This window comes from Trachemys scripta, chromosome 9 (assembly GCF_013100865.1).
Source record: "Trachemys scripta elegans isolate TJP31775 chromosome 9, CAS_Tse_1.0, whole genome shotgun sequence".
In the NCBI taxonomy this organism is placed as follows: Eukaryota; Metazoa; Chordata; order Testudines; family Emydidae; genus Trachemys; species Trachemys scripta.
Window position 1 is genome coordinate 103,841,807 of NC_048306.1, and position 17,385 is coordinate 103,859,191.

Consider the following 17,385-nt stretch of genomic DNA (forward strand, 5'->3'; position numbering starts at 1 on the left):
GTTCTTACCCACAAAAGCTTATGCTCCCAATACTTCTGTTAGTCTTAAAGATGCCACAGGACCCTCTGCTGCTTGATAATGATCTTCCATTTATAATTACATTTTGAGACCTATCATTTAGCTAGTTTTTAATCCATTTAACATATGCCATGTTAATTTTATATCATTCTAATTTTTGAATCAGTCATGTGGATTGAGGTATTTTGTTTTTCTTTTAAAGAAAGAAAAAACAATTTGGTGATAGGACTTAATTTGTGGTTTTTAAAATTATACAGTATTTTTCAAATTTCCTTCATTTTTTTTTCCTTTCCAGTCTAAATAATGGTAGTTTTTGTCATTCAGTATAGAGGTGTTGCCATCTATTGTTAAGGTTGCCCAGGATTTCCCTTTATGTTACCCAATATTCAGTTATTTTATAACTTTGCCAAACTTTAATTGTTTGCATTCAATTTTGCCATATTGGATATCAATTTTGGAAAATTTCAGCCAAAACAATTCAGATGCTTCCAAGAACAGAAAACACATTATTTTACCTTTGTTTAAAAAAAAAATTCTTAGACCTTTCTTTGAAAGCCTTTCACTGTAATTGCTGTCAGCTGTTGTGGGCAAGGGTGGGTCCAGACACATCCTTTACACATCATAATAAGGTAGCAAAGAAGTCTGAGAGGTTTTGTTAAAATATTGCTGTTTTTTTACTATTAGAAAGATCAGGAATGTTGAGTTTGGTCTTCCCTCACTTTGCTAGAGACCGTCACAATGTTTGAACTGTGAACATTATCAGCCTTTAAGGTGTTTCAGACTTTCATAAGAACATAAGAATGGCCATACTGGGTCAGACCAAAGGTCCATCTAGCCCAGTATCCTGTCTTCTAAAAGTGGCCAATGCCAGGTGCTTTAGATGGAATGATCAAATGATTCATTCCCTGTCACTTATTCCCAGTTGTGGCAAAGAGGCTAGGAACATCATCCCTGCCCATCCTGGCTATTAGTCATTGATGGACCTGTCCTCGATGAATTTATCTAGTTGTTTTTTGAACACTGTTATAGTCTTGGCCTTTACAACATCCTCTGGCAGAGTTCCAAAGGTTGACATTGCGTTGTGTGAAGAAATACTACTTTTTGCTTGTTTTAAATGTGCTGCCTATTAATTTCATTTGGTGATCCCATCTTGTGGTATGTAAAGGAGTAAATTTTATTTACTTTCTCCACACCAGTCATGACCTCAATCATATCCCCCCTTAGTCATCTCTTTTCCAAGCTGAAAAGTCCCAGTCCTATTTATCTCTCCTCATATGGGGGGATGGGATAGCTCAGTGGTTTGAGCATTGGCCTGTTAAACCCAGGGTTCAATACCTGAGGGGACCAATAAGGGATCTCTGGTGCAAAAAACCAAAACAAAAACTGTCAGGGACAGTACTTGGTCCTGCTAGTGAAGTCAGGGGACTGGACTCAATGACCTTTCAAGGTCCCTTCCTGTTCTATGAGATAGGTATATCTCCATATATTATATTATAGAAGCTGTTCCATACCCCTAATAATTTTTGTTGCCCTTTTCTGAATCTTTTCCAATTCCATTATATCTTTTTTGAGATGGGGCGACCACATCTGCACACAGTATTCAAGATGTGGATGTACCATGGATTTCTATAGATGCAACAAGATATTTTCTGTCTTCTTATCTATCCCTTTCTTAATCATTTCCAACATTCTGTTCATTTTTTTGACTGCCACTGCCCATTGAGTGGATGTTTTCAGAGAATTATCGACAATGACTCCAAGATCTCTTTTTTTGAGTGGTAACAGCTAATTTAGAACCCATTAATTTATATGTATAGTTGGGATTATGTTTTCCAAAGTGCATTACTTTGCATTTATCAATGTTGAATTTCATCTGCCATTTTGTTGGCCAGTTTTGAGAGATTCTTTTGTAGCTCTTTGCAATCTGTCTTTACAAAAAGCACGTTGACTCTTCCCCAACAAATTATGTTCATCTATCTGTCTGACAATTTTGTTCTTTACTATAGTTTCAACCAGTTTTTCCTGTACTGAAGTTAGGCTTACTGGCCTGTAATTGCTGGGATCAGCTCTGGAGCCCTTCTTAAAAATTGGCGTTACATTAGCTATACTCCTGTCATTTGGTACAGAAGCTGATTTAAATGATGGGTTTCAGATTTCAGTTAGTAGTTCTGCAATTTCACATTTGAATTCCTTCAGTACTCTTGGGTGAATACCATCTGGTACTGGTGACTTATTAGTTTATCAATTTGTTCCAAAACCCCCTCTAATGACACCTCAGTCTGAGACAGTTCATCAGATTTGTCACCTAAAAAGAATGGCTCAGGTGTTGAAATCTCCCTGACACCCTCACACGTGAAGACCAAAGCAAAGAATTAATTTAGTTTCTCCGCAATGGCTTTATTATCTTTGAGTCCTCCTTTAGCATCTCGATAGTCCAGTGGCCCCACTGGTTGTTTAGCAGGTTTTCTGCTTCTGATGTACTTAAAAAAAAAAATGTTTGCTGTTACTTTTTGAGTCTTTGGCTAGCTGTTCTTCAAATTCTTTTTTGGCCTTCCTAATTATATTTTTACACTTCATTTGCCAGAGTTTATGCTCCATTCTATTTTCCTCCCTAGGATTTAACTTCCACTTTTTAAAGGATGCATTCTTGTCTCTGCTGCTTTTACTTTGTTGTTTAGCCATGGTGACACTTTTTTGGTTCTCTTACTATGTTTTTTAATTTGGGGAATACATTTAAGCTGAGCCTCTTTTATGGTGTCTTTAAAAAGTTTCCATGCAGCTTGCAGGAATTTCACTTTTGGCGCTGTACCTTTTAATGTCTGTTTAACTAACCTCATTTTTGTGTAGTTCCCCTTTCTGAAATTAAATGCTACTGTGTTGGGCCGCTGTGGTGTTTTCCTCGCCCCAGGGATGTTACATTTAATTATATTATAATCACTATTACCAAGGGTTCCAGCTCTTGGACCAGAAAGCATCTTTTCTATTGAATGTGTGTTAGTTGGAATTAAATGGGAATTAATCAAAACAAAAAAGCCCCACAAATTTTCAGAGTCCGAATAAAAATTTTAAAACAATTAGAACCTTCATCGTTTTTGGCGGTGGGAAAGGAGATTTAGAAGTTGGGGTGTTCTTTCAGACTTCTATACATCATAACATTTTTTTGGTTTTTGTGTGTCGGTGTGTATGAAAAAACATAAACTATTTTTTTTCATTTGCAAGTCATCTTTAAACAGCTTCCTGTTCCCTTCTTATTTATCTTGTTGCATATTTTGTGAATTGGGTGCTACCTTTTTTGACTATTTTTTTTTTTTTTTTTTTTAATTTCATATACGGCACATTTTAATTACCCTAACTGTATTGAAACACAGGGTTTGAAAAAACACACAAAAATGATTATCTAAATTAGTCTATAGTCAAGATTAATTGAATAAATGATCCAAAATCCATCAGAGAGAGGAGAGATTCAAAAATTTCTCAGATGAGAAAAAGCCTAAATTAAAGGGATGGACCTTGAATTACTTTCAGAATCATAGAATATCAGGGTTGGAAGGGACCTCAGGAGGTCATCTAGTCCAACCCCCTGCTCAAAGCAGGACCAATCCCCAACTAAATTCCCAAATTGCCCTCTCAAGGATTGAACTCACAACCCTGGGTTTAGCAGGCTAATGCTCAAACCACTGAGCGATCCCTCCTTTGGGATAAACGGTATAAGCATGTGAAATATTTAACAGTTTCCCTTTTTTTCAGTAAAATAATTCAATAGGTTTGTAGTTTAGGATCTTATAATTGAAAAGCTAGTTTATTTACACTCAGTGTTATAGAATTAAATGGTGCCTGGGCTTACCTTTTCCATTGTCATTAAATTATTTAAATATCTTCCATAGCACAGACAAAAAGCTAAAAATTAGGGCTGTCAAGCGATTAAAAACGTAATCACAATTAATAGCACGATTAAAAAAATCATGATTAATCACGCTGTTACACAGTAATAGAATACCATTTATTTAAATATTTTTGGATGTTTCTCCACCTTTTCAAATATTGATTTCAATTACAACACAGAATACAAAGTGTACAGCACTCACTTTATATTTATTTTTGATTACAAATATTTGCACTGTAAAAAACAAAATAAATAGTATTTTTCAATTCACCTAATACAAGTACTGTAATGCAATCTCTTTATCATGAAAGTTGAACTTACAGATGTAGAATTATGTACTAAAAAACCTGCATTCAAAAATAAAACAATGTAATCAGTCTCTTCCGGTAGAATGATTTATAAAGGAATAAGCAGATGTACTGTCTAAGAGGTTTTAAATATTCTCAAGTAAAGGAGGGAAGGGAATGTGAGTATGTGAAGCATGTGTGATATTCCCTGAACTAGGTGTCACCAAAGAAAATAATAGGCAGCAGGTTTAAAAAAATGAAAAGGAAGTATTTCTTCACACAGTGCACAGTCAACCTATGGAACTCTTTGCCAGAGGATGTTGTGAAGTCCAAGACTATAACAGGTTTAAAAAAGAACTAGATAAATTCATTGAAAATAGGTCCATCAAGGACTATTAGCCAGGATGGGCAGGGATGGTGTCCCTAGCCTCTGTTTGCCAGAAGCTGGGAATGAGCGACAGGGAATGGATCACTTGATGATTACCTGTTCATTCCCTCTGGGGCACCTGGTATTGTCCACTGTCAGTAGAGAGGATACTGGGCTAGATGGACCTTTCCCTGGAATAGCCAATCCTTGTGGCTATCACTTCAGTGAGGAGGGTCTCCGAGATTAAGGTTCTTATGTCAGAGCCCCCGTACATGGTGTTCTACAAGGAAAAGGTTCAGGTGCGTCCCCATCCTGCTTTTCTGCCAAAGTTGGTGTTGCCTTTTCTTGTTAACCAGGACATTTTCATCCTGGTCTTCTGCCTGAAGCCTCATGCGTCCAATGAGAAGAAAGCATTTGCACACCCTGGACATCAGGTGGTCCTTGGCTTTCTACTAGAGTGTACTAAGCCCTTCCATAGATCAACTCAAATCTTCTTCACTGTGGCTGACAGGATGAAAGGCCTTCCACTGTCTTCTCAAAGGCTTTCATCTTGGATCACCACCTGCATCCCTACTTGCTACAAGTTGGCGCAGATTGTACCTCCACCAATAGCGATGGCCCATTTGACCAGAGCTCAGACATCGTCGGCAGCCTTCCTGGCGCAAGTCAGGACAACTGCAGGGCTGCAACGTGGTCATCGGTGCACACCTTCAGGACCCATGGTGATGCAATCTACAGGTCCATAAACTCCTACCCGCCTCTGGAGATACTGCTTGGGAGTCACCTAACATGGAATGGACATGAGCAAGCACTCGAAGAAGAAAAAAGGGTTACTACACTTTCATAACTTGTTCTTCGAGATGTGTTGTTCATGTCCATTCCATGATCTGCCCTCCTTCTCCTCTGTCAGAGTTCTGGTAAGAAGAAACTGAGGGATGGGGGAGCCAGTGGCACCTCATGCATCACTCCAGAGGGCGCCAGAGCTGGTACTCTATGGATACCACTGAGGGAAAAAAATCCGGCATCCGTATATGTGGCGAGCACACACACCTAACATGGAATGGACATGAGCAACACATCTCAAAGAACAACAATTATGAAAGGCTAGTAACCGTTTTTTCATTTCTCCTCATGCTCCCACTCAGCTGTGTTATAGATTTCATCCATTGCCTGGTCCTGTCACAGAGCAATATGGAGGTTTTTACCCTAACAGATTTCAAAATATGGAAGCACTGACACCACCTCTTCCAGTGTGCACCTCTTCCACCAAACTCCCTTCCAGGCTGAAGGATCCATTTGGTTTTTAAGTTATTAATTTTTTGCCAAATATATATTTACATCTGATACCACAATAAATATGTGACTTGCTGGAGTTCTGGTAAGAGGCTGTTCTTTTATTTCCTGGGCCCTGCTGGTAACATGGCTCAATGTTACAAAAAGATATATATTGTAGTTACCACATAGCTCGGTTTACTATTACAGACTTCAGTGGCTACTGTTACAGTTGCAAATGCTGATCTTCCTGGAGAGAATGGGTGGCAGATATAACTACCACCCACTCCAGACCGTCGAACAGATAAAGGTCCCAAATGTTTATCTGAATTGTCATGTTTAGTCTTTACTGGGAAATATGTGCAAAGTCCTCAAAACTAGGCCAGATAACTGAAATAGCTAAGGGGTTCTCAAACTGGGGGTCGGGACCCCTCAGGGGGTCGCGAGGTTATACATGAGGGGTTGCAAGTTGTCAGCCTCCAACCCAAATCCCTCTTTGCTTCCAGCATTTATAATGGTGTTAAATATATAAAAATTTGTTTTTAATTTATAAAGTGGAGGCGGGGGGGTCGCACTCAGAGGCTTGCTATTTGAAAGATGTCACCAGTACAAAAGTTTGAGAACCACTGAGCTAACATCTTATGGCACTCTAGCAGATAGTTCAAAGAAAAGACATGGTAGTGCAAGGTCAGTGCTTAGATTAATAAAGCATAGAATTAATATGAACAATAAAACATCAGCTACCTCTAACCCTTTTTACATTAGGAAAAGACTACTATGATTCATAACGGCTATCATTTTAAGTTTTTTCCATTTAACAAATATTTTATTTAAAATTGAGTGGGAAAAAACATAGTTTTTGGTTTGGTTCAAATTAATTGATAGTACCAATATTTGGGCTTAATCTTTGACATCTACTACAAAGCCAACAAGGGGGAACCAAGAATGTGACTCTTTTTGTGGAGTCTCATTACAATATTAACTTCTATTTTTTAAAAATGAAAGCTAATTACAAAAAAAGGCAACCTACAGTTTTTTTTAATACCGGATACTTTTTAAAATGAACTGCCTGATTAAATACTAAATTGTTGGTAACTTAAAAGACCAAAATTCTGTAAAGATCTTCAGTGGATAGTGGCTCCATTTTGTGCTAGTGCTTTGTTGCTATATTGACCTGTCAATTCATATACAATGTTAGCATGGTCGGGCCTACTCCTGGTTCCATAGTAATTTTACCCATGTGATATATCACACTGAAGTCAATGAAACTAGTCACATTTGTGTAGGTTGGGCCCCTACACAGTTTAAAAAAAAAGGGCATGAGCTTGTCTAATGTGGAATTTTAGATCGAAGATGACTGGAAAAAGGCTCATGTAGTGCCCATCTTTAAAAAAAGGGAAGTACAGGCCAGTCAGCTTCACCTCAGTCCTTGGAAAAATCATGGAGCAGGTCCTCAAGGAATCAATTCTGAAGCACTTAGAGGAGAGGAAAGTGATCAGGAACAGTCAGCATGGCTTCACCAAGGGCAAGTCATGCCTGACTAACCTAATTGCCTTCTATGACAAGATAACTGACTCTGTGGATGAGGGGAAAGCAGTGGATGTGTTATTCCTTGACTTTAGCAAAGCTTTTGATACGGTCTCCCACAGTATTCTTGCCACCAAGTTAAAGTAGTATGGTCTGGATGAATGGACTATAAGGTGGATAGAAAGCTGGCTAGATCATCGGGCTCAACGGGTATGATCAATGGCTCCATGTCTAGTTGGCAGCCGGTTTCAAGTGGAGTGCCCCAGGGGTCGGTCTTGTTCAATATCTTCATTAATGATCTGGAGGATGGCGTGGACTGATCTCTCAGCAAGTTTGCAGATGACACTAAACTGGGAGGAGTGGTAGATATGCTGGAGGGTAGGGATCGGATACAGAGGGACCTAGACAAATTAGAGGATTGGGCCAAAAGAAACCTGATGAGGTTCAACAGGGACAAGTGTAGAGTCCTGCACTTAGGACGGAAGAATCCCATGCACTGTTACAGACTAGGGACCAAATGGCTAGGAAGCAGTTCTGCAGGAAAGGACCTAGTGGTTACAGTGGATGAGACGCTGGATATGAGTCAACAGTGTGCCCTTGTTGCCAAGAAGGCTAACGGCATTTTGGGCTGTATAAGGAGGGGCATTGCCAGCAGATCGAGGGACCTGATCATTTCCCTCTATTCGACATTGTTGAGGCCTCATCTGGAGTACTGTGTCCAGTTTTGGGTCCCATACTACAAGAAGGATGTGGAAAAATTGGAAAGAGTCCAGGGGAGGACAACAAAAATGATTAGAGGGCTGGAGCACATGACTTATGAGGAGAGGCTGAGGGAACTGGGATTATTTAGTCTGCAGAAGAGAAGAATGAGGGGGGATTTGATAGCTGCTTTCAACTACCTGAAAGGGGGTTCCAAAGAGGATAGATCTAGACTGTTCTCAGTGGTAGCAGATGACAGAACAAGGAGTAATGGTCTCAAGTTGCAGTTGGGGAGGTTTAGGTTGGATATTAGGAAAAACTTTTTCACTCGGAGGGTGATGAAGCACTGGAATGGGTTACCTAGGGAGGTGGTGGAATCTCCTTCCTTAGAGGTTTTTAAGGTCAGGCTTGACATAGCCCTGGCTGGGATGATTTAGTTGAAAATTGGTCATGCTTTGAGCTGGGGGTTGGACTAGATGACCTCCTGAGGTCCCTTCCAACCCTGATATTCTATGATTCTGTGATTCTATGAAGTATCCCTTTTTTGACTCTGTGATTCAGCATTGCATCAGTGATACGTTGTGCAGCTCTTGATTACTTACACTTTCAGTAGAAGATTAGACATGGCAGCTCTATGATAATTAGAGGAGTAGCTGTCAGTTCCTTTTGGATCTTAATATCCAAACCATCAGATAACTGTGGAGACTATTTCACACCGAATCTCAAGCAGTTTATGCACAGTTCATAAAATTCTTCTGTGGTTAAAAGTGCCTAAATATTCACAATCCTTTTAGTTAAATGCCTAATAACATGAAATACAACCACACCTTTTTAATGTTTTGACTTTTTTTTGCAGTGGAATTCATCCCACACTTGTACTGTAACAGTGCTGTAATATGCCCTGTTTTAATTCAATTTTTTGGGATGCGCACACAGTAGTTTTTGTAGTTTTCAGTTCAACTGCTACTTTGTTCTTTTTTCTTGGGGATGGGGAAAGGAGGGTGTTAATGTATTGATTATTTCAGTTTTAAATAACCTATTTATAAAGCAAATCACATGTAATACTTTATTTTAAATGGTTCGATTTTGGTTACAAAAATTAGATAGGCCTATTCCAATGCAAAATCCCTGTGCATTTACCTGAAAATAATTAGGTTGTTTATCTTAATGTTTCAACATGCATAACTTCATTATCGAACAAAACTCCCTTTAATACAAATTTCTAAGATAGCATAAAAAATTTACATTAGATGAAGTACACTAGTAGTATAAAATGTGGTAATACATATTTCTGTATAAAACAATGTATATTATATAGAAATTGTACCAAATTATAATATATAATATGCAAATGTAATTCAAAATATTATATAAACCCCCTACTGATGGTGTACGTAAGGTTGTGTTGCATCCATTTAAAGCAGGGTTTAAATGCCTTAATTAAAAGAGAAAATTCATTTAAACTATTTTTAAATGAAGAATTTTTTAAGGGGAGACACATAAGTTTTCAAAATCCATGTAGTATTTTCAAAATTCTTACACATTTCAAAATGCTATTCTTATATTCTAAAAATGCAATTTTTTTCTTTTTAAATTTACCAGGGATTCCATAAAATTTTAGGCCTCTATACCATCATAATGCCACCAGTTAAAAATATTTATATTTCATACAGTGGTATATCAAAAGCCACAATAGGAGAATTTGTGGGGAAACAATGCAAGTTTATACAAATTTTTTTAGGCCTATTATGTCTTGCGTGCCTGTTCCACCAACTCATTTAAACTTTTGTTGTCTTTTAAAAATATAAATTCCCACACAATCTTTGTGAATGTAGTTCAAGTTATTTATCATTTCAGTTTCAATATTGATTATTATGAACTGACAACTATGAAAACTATGTCCTTCATGTGAAACTAATGAAGTTTAGTATTTCTTTACAAAAAGACACGAATTGATATGTGCTCTTCTACAAGGCCTGATACCTCTATCTATCTAATAGGATTTGTTGATAGGTAATGTATGTATCTCAGAGACCTTTCTACCACATTGTGGCCTCACATCAGTTGATCCTGGAAACATTCTGTAACAGTAGTGGGTGTTGGTGAGGATGGTTTCAGCACACTGTTACAACCACTGTTACGAAGTCTCAACACTTTTGTACTGCTTTAGCTGTACATAGTAGACTGAGTTGCAGTTTTGTTTTTTAAATAAATAAGACTGAGTCTTATTAGACAGCAGTTTGCATAGTTGCTAAGGTTTGCTTAGCTTTATCACACTTTATGCAAATCAGTGGGATAATTTGCATATTTGAAGATAATTTGAAAATAACCATAAACTTCTGTTTTTAGAAATTTGTGTGGGTTCAGTACTGGTGAAAGGAATTGGGTCGCCACTAATGACAAGTCACTGTTTTTTTTTTTTCCTCGATGGATTTCCCCTTGAGTAGCGGGAGGAGTTATGGCAAGGCAGAATCTCATTCCTTGCATACTTAAGATTGTGTGCGCAGTGCAGTATTTTGTTTAGGGTCTTTTTTACACTACACCACACCCACACACGCCCACATTCCTGTATGTGTGTTAGAGAAGACAAGGTCACAAAAATTCACTTGCACTTAGAGTGGCAGGTGGTGAAGTTTGTGGTGGGCCTTCATTCCTGGGTGATCTTAGTTCCTGGGGGGAGCTCCTTTCAGAGCCCCTTAGAAAGCTGTGTCCCCTACCTAGATGAGCTTTAACCTAACTATAGAAAGTTCATTGTACCAGAGGAGGGAAGTGGTCAACACCAATCTTCATTCTGGTGCTTTTGTTCCTAGGCCAAAGCCATTGAGCACCTTGAAGATAAGGACTGGGACCTCAAACTTGATTCAGTGTTCAATGGGAAGCCAGTGTAGGGAGTGCAGGACAGATTTGATGTGTCTGTGGTAGCCAGTGGTGCTGAGGAGATGTGGTGTAGCATTCAGTACCAGTTGGAGTTTCCTAGCTGAACGCTTCATACTCCAGCTAAGAGATTATCCCAGGTATTTGCCTCAGGCTCAACGTTTTGGAGCACTTCAGCAAAAATGGTTCAACCATTTCCAAGTACAAGATTAGGGAAAAATATATTATTTTGCCCATATTAACAAATTGGTTGTAAACTGGTCCTCCATGATTTGGAGCAGGGACTTGAAATTTGGCAGGAGGAAAGGTCATCCTGGTGCGAGGAAAGTGCTCTTTGCTGTCCCTGTGAAAATTTGACCAATTTATAAGCCTTTGAAAAATCTCAGTTCACATGTGCTCACTAGAATTAAAGCCTTCGAAGATTCTGTCTGCACTGAGCATACTCCAGTTCAGGGCTCTAAGGACTGAGCAGGACTTTCCCTGGAATTTGCTGTTCCTAACTGCTGTGGGCCACTATTGGCTCAGGCACAGAAACTAAAAGCAGGGAGGCTGTCTCCTATACTCTGTGTCCTCCTAGTACCCAGGCATCTTATTCCTATATTCTGGGGAATAAGTTGGACCAAAGGGCCTGAGGGCTGGGGGAGAAGACGACTGGGACTGAGAGATGGTAGATTGTAGGGGTAGAGAGAACCTGAGAGTAGGAGGATGGTAGATTGGGGCAGACTGGGTCAGGGAGCTAGGAAAGAAATGGAGGGGGGGAACACATGAGGTGGATGGGAGGTGGAGACGGGGACAAAGATCCTGGTGATGCAGGAGAGGATGATTAGGAGCCAGTGATGGGGGTTTATCTTACACAGGACAAGGGGCCAGAGGGAGAACTGGGACTTGTTGGTCAAGGAGACCAGGATGAGGAGCTCAAGTAGGGGTGGGCTGGCACTTTATGTGGGAGGAGCAACAGCTGGAAGCTGGCTGGAGTAAGCATGTAACTCCAGTGGGAAGATCGATTGGATGAGGAGCCGGGGGTGGGGGTAAAGAGAATACTGTAAGACTAGCTGTAAAAGGTGGACAGGAAGGAAGAGAGAGAAACTGAAAGAGAGACAAGGCCTGGAAAGGAAACTGGGCTAAGGATCCAGGGGGATGGTGTGCTGGAGCTGAGCGGGTGGGTGGGAGTGGGGTATTGGGAAGACAGGATGAGAAGCTGGGAATGGCTGGGCAACAAGACTGAAGGTGGAGAGGAGAGTAGGAGTCTGGGGAAGGACACCTGGGGCCAGTGTCAGAGAGTGGGTGAGACGTTGGAGAAGAGAAGGGAAGCCTAGGAGCCGATGGGAGAAAGGACAACAAATCGACTGATCCTCATGGGAATGACAGTCTACTGCTGCTATTGTTTAGTCCAGTGGTTCTCAACCAGGGATACGCATACGCAGATGTCTTCCAGGGGGTATTAAACTAATCGAGATCAGAGTTTCTGAATCTGGAGGTTGCAACCCTCGGGGGGAGGGGGGGAATGTCACAGGACGGGTTTAGGATGGTCACAAGTGCAGGGTCGGCATTAGGGAGAGTGGCAAGCATGGCAGTTGCCCAGGGCCCCACAAAGGTAAGTTACATGCTTCAGCCCCGGGCGCTGGGACTCAGGTTTCAGACAAGGTCCACGAGTGAAAAACAGGCCTAAGTAGCACATTATAATGTAAATAGAATACACCTCTACCCCGATATAATGCTGTCCTCGGGAGCCAAAAAAATCTTACCGCGTTATAGGTGCAATCGTGTTATATCCAACTTGCTTTGATCCGCTGGAGCGCGTTGCCCCCTTCCCCCCTCCCCCCGGAGCGTTGCTTTACCGCGTTATATCTGAATTCGTGTTATATCGGGGTAGAGGTGTATTTGTATTCCAGTAGATTTATTTTATACTTATATGTTAAAAATGAGAAAGTAAGCAATTTTTCAGTAATAGTGTGCTGTGAAACTTTTGTATTTTTATGTCTGATTTTGTAAGCAAGTAGTTTTTAAGTGAGGTGAAACATGAGGTATACAAGACAAATCAGACTCCTGAAAGGGATACAGTAGTCTGGAATGGTTGAGAACCACTGGTTTACTCCTTTAGCTCAAGTGGCAGAGATCTAAAGGCTCTAACCCTGCTGATGAACCATTTGGATAGCAATACAATGCCACAGGATCGAATTTTAATTTTCAATTTGCATTTTTAAAAACCTAGGAAATCACAAACAAAAAACTATTAAAAATGAACGAGACAGTTTTAATTATGTAATTTCCTAACTTTTGAGGATTTATTTTGCAACCTTAATGTTCTTTTAGTGTAGCTCTTACTGTATAATACAAATAGCTCAAATTGGGGTTAAAAAGGGTTGTCGTCTTTGCATTCCAAAATGAGTCAAATGACATGCAAGTGAGGTTAGTTGAAGAGTTGACCAGAGATTTGTATACATGAGGCTACAGTATATGTAACTTCTCAAGCCAGTTAACTAGATCATCATTATCTAAGGTAACATATGTCTCTCTAAGACCTGCTGATAACTGGAGTTCTGTTATATTGTACATGTATTTGTCTTTTGTTACTTGATACATCTGTGTACCATCAGCTTTCTAGAGGCATCTCCTTTCTACAGTTAAAAATGTAATATTTAGAAAATTGTGAGGCTGTATATTTAAAGTTGTAAGGATATTCTGATACCTTTGAGAGAGAAATTTATTAGTAATCCCTTAAAATGTTAAACCGTTGTTTTCTAATATTAAAGGAGTTTAATATTTGAAGTGTTACTGAAATGCCTTTTCTTACAGTATAAATGTGCAGAAATTTATTTAAAATATATCGTGCATAATTTTGAAATCTTGTTCTATTTGATCATTCTTTTAAATGGTTTAAAATTTTTGCTGTTTGTTGTATTGTTGCGCTTAAATTTAGTTGGAATATCAAGTTTTGATATACACTAAGTCTTTTTTTCCTGCTGTTATGCAGATCAGTATTTTAATGGATGTTGGCTGTAGTTCATATTATTTACTGGTTGGTGGTGGAACAGTATTTTAAATGATGTGCCTTTAAAAATTATTTAACTCCATTAAATTTTAGCACAGAATGGGGTTCCTAAATTGTCTTAGCACTTATCTACAAATGTTGTTCCTTTGATTTAATTAAATCAGTTCCTAAACTGATATAATTAAATCTGAGTAACCCATCAAGAGATCTGTCAACATAAAGGTGTTTATACATGTATATTTTCTTTTATTACAGACACCTTTATACTAGGCCTGTTCTATTAATCACAGTTAACTCACGTGATTAACTCAAAAAATTAATCACAGTCGCACTGTTAAGCAGTAGAATACCAACTGAAATGTATTAGATATTTTTGGATATTTTTCTGCATTTTTAAATATATTGATTTCTATTACAGCACAGAATAGAAAGTGTACAGTGTTCACTTTATATTATTTTTATTACAAATATTTGCATTATAAAAATGATAAAAGAAATAGTATTTTTAAATTCACATCATACAAGTACTGTAGTACAATCTCTTTATCGTGAAAGTCTGTAGATGTTGATTTTTTTTGTTACATGACTGCACTCAAAAACAAACAATGTAAAATTTTAGAGCCTACAAGTCCACTCAGTCCTACTTCTTGTTCAGCCACTCGCTAAGACAAACAAGTTTGTTTACATTTACGGGAGATACTACTGCTTATTTACAAGGTCATCTGAAAGTGAGAACAGGTGGTCACATGGCACTTTTATAGTCAGCATTGCAAGGTATTTACGTGCCAGATATGCTAAACATTTGTATGTCCCTTCATGCTTCGGCTGCCATTTCAGAAGACATGCTTCCATGCTGATGATGCTCGTTAAAATAAAATGAGTTAATTAAATTTGTGTCTGAATTCCTTGGGGGGTGGAGGGGAGAAGGAATTGTATGTTTCCTGTTCTGTTTAACCGCATTCTGCCATATAGTTCATATTATAGCAGTCTCGGATGATGACCCAGCACATGTTCATTTTAAGAACACTTTCACAGCAGATTTGATAAAGCACAAAGAAGGTAGCAATGTGAGATTTCTAAAAACAGCTACAGCACTTGACGCAAGGTTTAAGAATTTGAAGTGCCATCCAAAATCTGAGAGGGACATGGTGTGGAGTATGCTTGCAGAAGTCTTATAAGAGTAACACTCCAATACGGAAACTACAGAACCCGAACCATCAAAAAAGAGAATCAACCTTCTGGCATCTGACTCAGATGATGAAAATGTACATGCGTTGGTCTGCTCTGCTTTGGATCGTTATTGAGCAGAACTCATAATTAGCATGTCCTCTGGAATGGTGGTTGAAGCATGAAGGGACATATGAATATTTAGTGCATCTGGCACGTAAATATCTTGCGACGCTGGCTACAACAGTGTCATGTGAACGCCCCTTCTCACTTTCTGGTGACATTGTAAACAAGACATGGGCAGCATTAACTCCTGCAAATTGTAATCAAACTTGTTTGTCTGAGCGATTGGCTGAAATAGGACTGAGTGGACTTGTAGGCTTTAAAGTTTTACATTGTTTTATTTTTGAATGCAGTTATTTTCTTGTATATAATTCTACATTTGTAAGTTCAACTTTCATGTTAGAGATTGCACTACAGTACTTGTATTAGGTGAATTGAAACGTACTATTTCTTTTGTTTTTTACAGTGTAAATAATTGTAATAAAAATAAATATAAAGTGAGCACTGTAGAGTTTGTATTCTGTGTTATAATTTAAATCAATATATTTGAAAAATGTAGAAAACATCTAAAATGTTAAATAAATGGTATTCTATTATTGTTTAATAGCACCATTAATCAAGATAATCTTTTTATCACATGATTAATCATGATTAATTTTTTTAATCGCTTGACAGCCTTACTTTATAGTAGTAGAACTGAATCCACACGAGGGAGTTGCACCAATTTAACTAAGTCAATTTTTCTTCCAGTTTCATTAAATCAGTGCAGAACATGTATTCCAGACCTTACTATTTTTCTTTTGGAAGTACCCAGAAACTACATTAGTTGTTCAATTTGCCAGTTGTTTCCATTCAGTTACCCTTTATGCTGTAGATAACATATGATGTGTTGTGATGTGGATCTAATGCCAACTGAAGTCAGTTGAAGTCTTTCCATTCACTCCAGTGGGCTTTGGAGCAGGCCCTTCCTGATCCTGGGAAGATAGTGACAATAGATGTTGTGAGCACTCAGTTTGGAGCCCTGTGTTCGTAGGTACTGTATAGTGGAATGCACTATGTATTGTTAAGATAACATCTTTATGTACTTAAGAGTCTATTGTTTAAAGCTATCACCTTTTATTGTTAAATGAGTTTAACATCTAAATCCATTTAAATATGACTGTTTCCTCAATTTGTCTTGTTTGTGTTTTTCTACTTTGTATCACTTTCTTGACCTTTTTTATTGATGATTTTTAGCCAACAGAAGCTGTTCCTCCCTCTTCTCCCATTCTCCCTGTGATCCCTGTCCTGCCAGTCCCTGCTGAGACCACTGTCATCCCATCCTCTACATCGCAGGTTTTTATTGTCTTTTTTCCACATTTTTTATTTATTTTTATAGCTGTTCTTTTAAATAACATTTTCCCATTGTTGAAGTCAGGTTTGTTCCATGAATTATAAAATGAATAAATTATTAAGCCATATACAGTGTAAAGGAAGTACAGCAGTTTATGCTTAAAGTTGTAAATGTAGGAACACCTTTCTTTTTAAAATCTGTTATTCTGTAACTCTATGAGAGTGCCCTTTCTGAGGTATCCTTTAGATGATTCAAGATTAAGGTTAAGGATGTGCATAAATGTTTGTCGGATCAGAACATTACTGTTTCCAGAAATCCCTGTTCCAAAGTGTCAGCTTGTCTGGGGTTACCATTGTAACTTAATTTGTGTTCTCTGGCTTACAGGTTAGTTAGGCTTTATATCCTAAAGCAGCAAAGGAGGCTGAAATATTTCAAAGATACTATTGATGATGTTTATCATGGAAGTAAATTCATTGGAAATAAAATTTAGTATCACAAAATGATCATTGTGTTTAAAATCATATGCAGCACTATAGAAGTGTGTAAGAATTGTTTGAAGATTGTTGGATGTGGGAGTGACCCTACAGAGTTTGCATAATCAATTGTTTCAGTGCAAGTTACATGTAGAATTAAATACTCTGACAATAACTTCTAAAAAGGTCTCAATATATTAAGTGATACTGCAGTCTAATGGAAAATTTACAGCATTGAAGATAAGTGGGAACTTCTAATTCTGACAAAAATAGAAAAAGGGTAAAATACCTATAATTGAATAATATTTCTGGGCTTTGAAAAACATGTGGCTTTCAATCAACTTAACTATAAATCAGTTAAGTTACTATGAAATACTAAGGACTAGATAGGCGACATTATTCTAAGAAAAAGATGAGATGAGATCCTAGA

The 17,385-nt window shown here is 38.2% G+C and overlaps 1 protein-coding gene across 1 annotated transcript in view; it reads left to right on the top strand.

Annotated features, from left to right (window-relative positions):
• The window catches only part of DLG1 (discs large MAGUK scaffold protein 1), a gene marked incomplete at its 5' end in the record, with an annotated part of 351,805 nt that overhangs the window by 135,858 nt on the left and 198,562 nt on the right, over positions 1-17,385 (top strand). Inside the window, 1 exon segment of the mRNA XM_034780811.1 lies at positions 16,386-16,484. Within this exon segment, the coding sequence (XP_034636702.1) occupies positions 16,386-16,484 (99 nt within the window).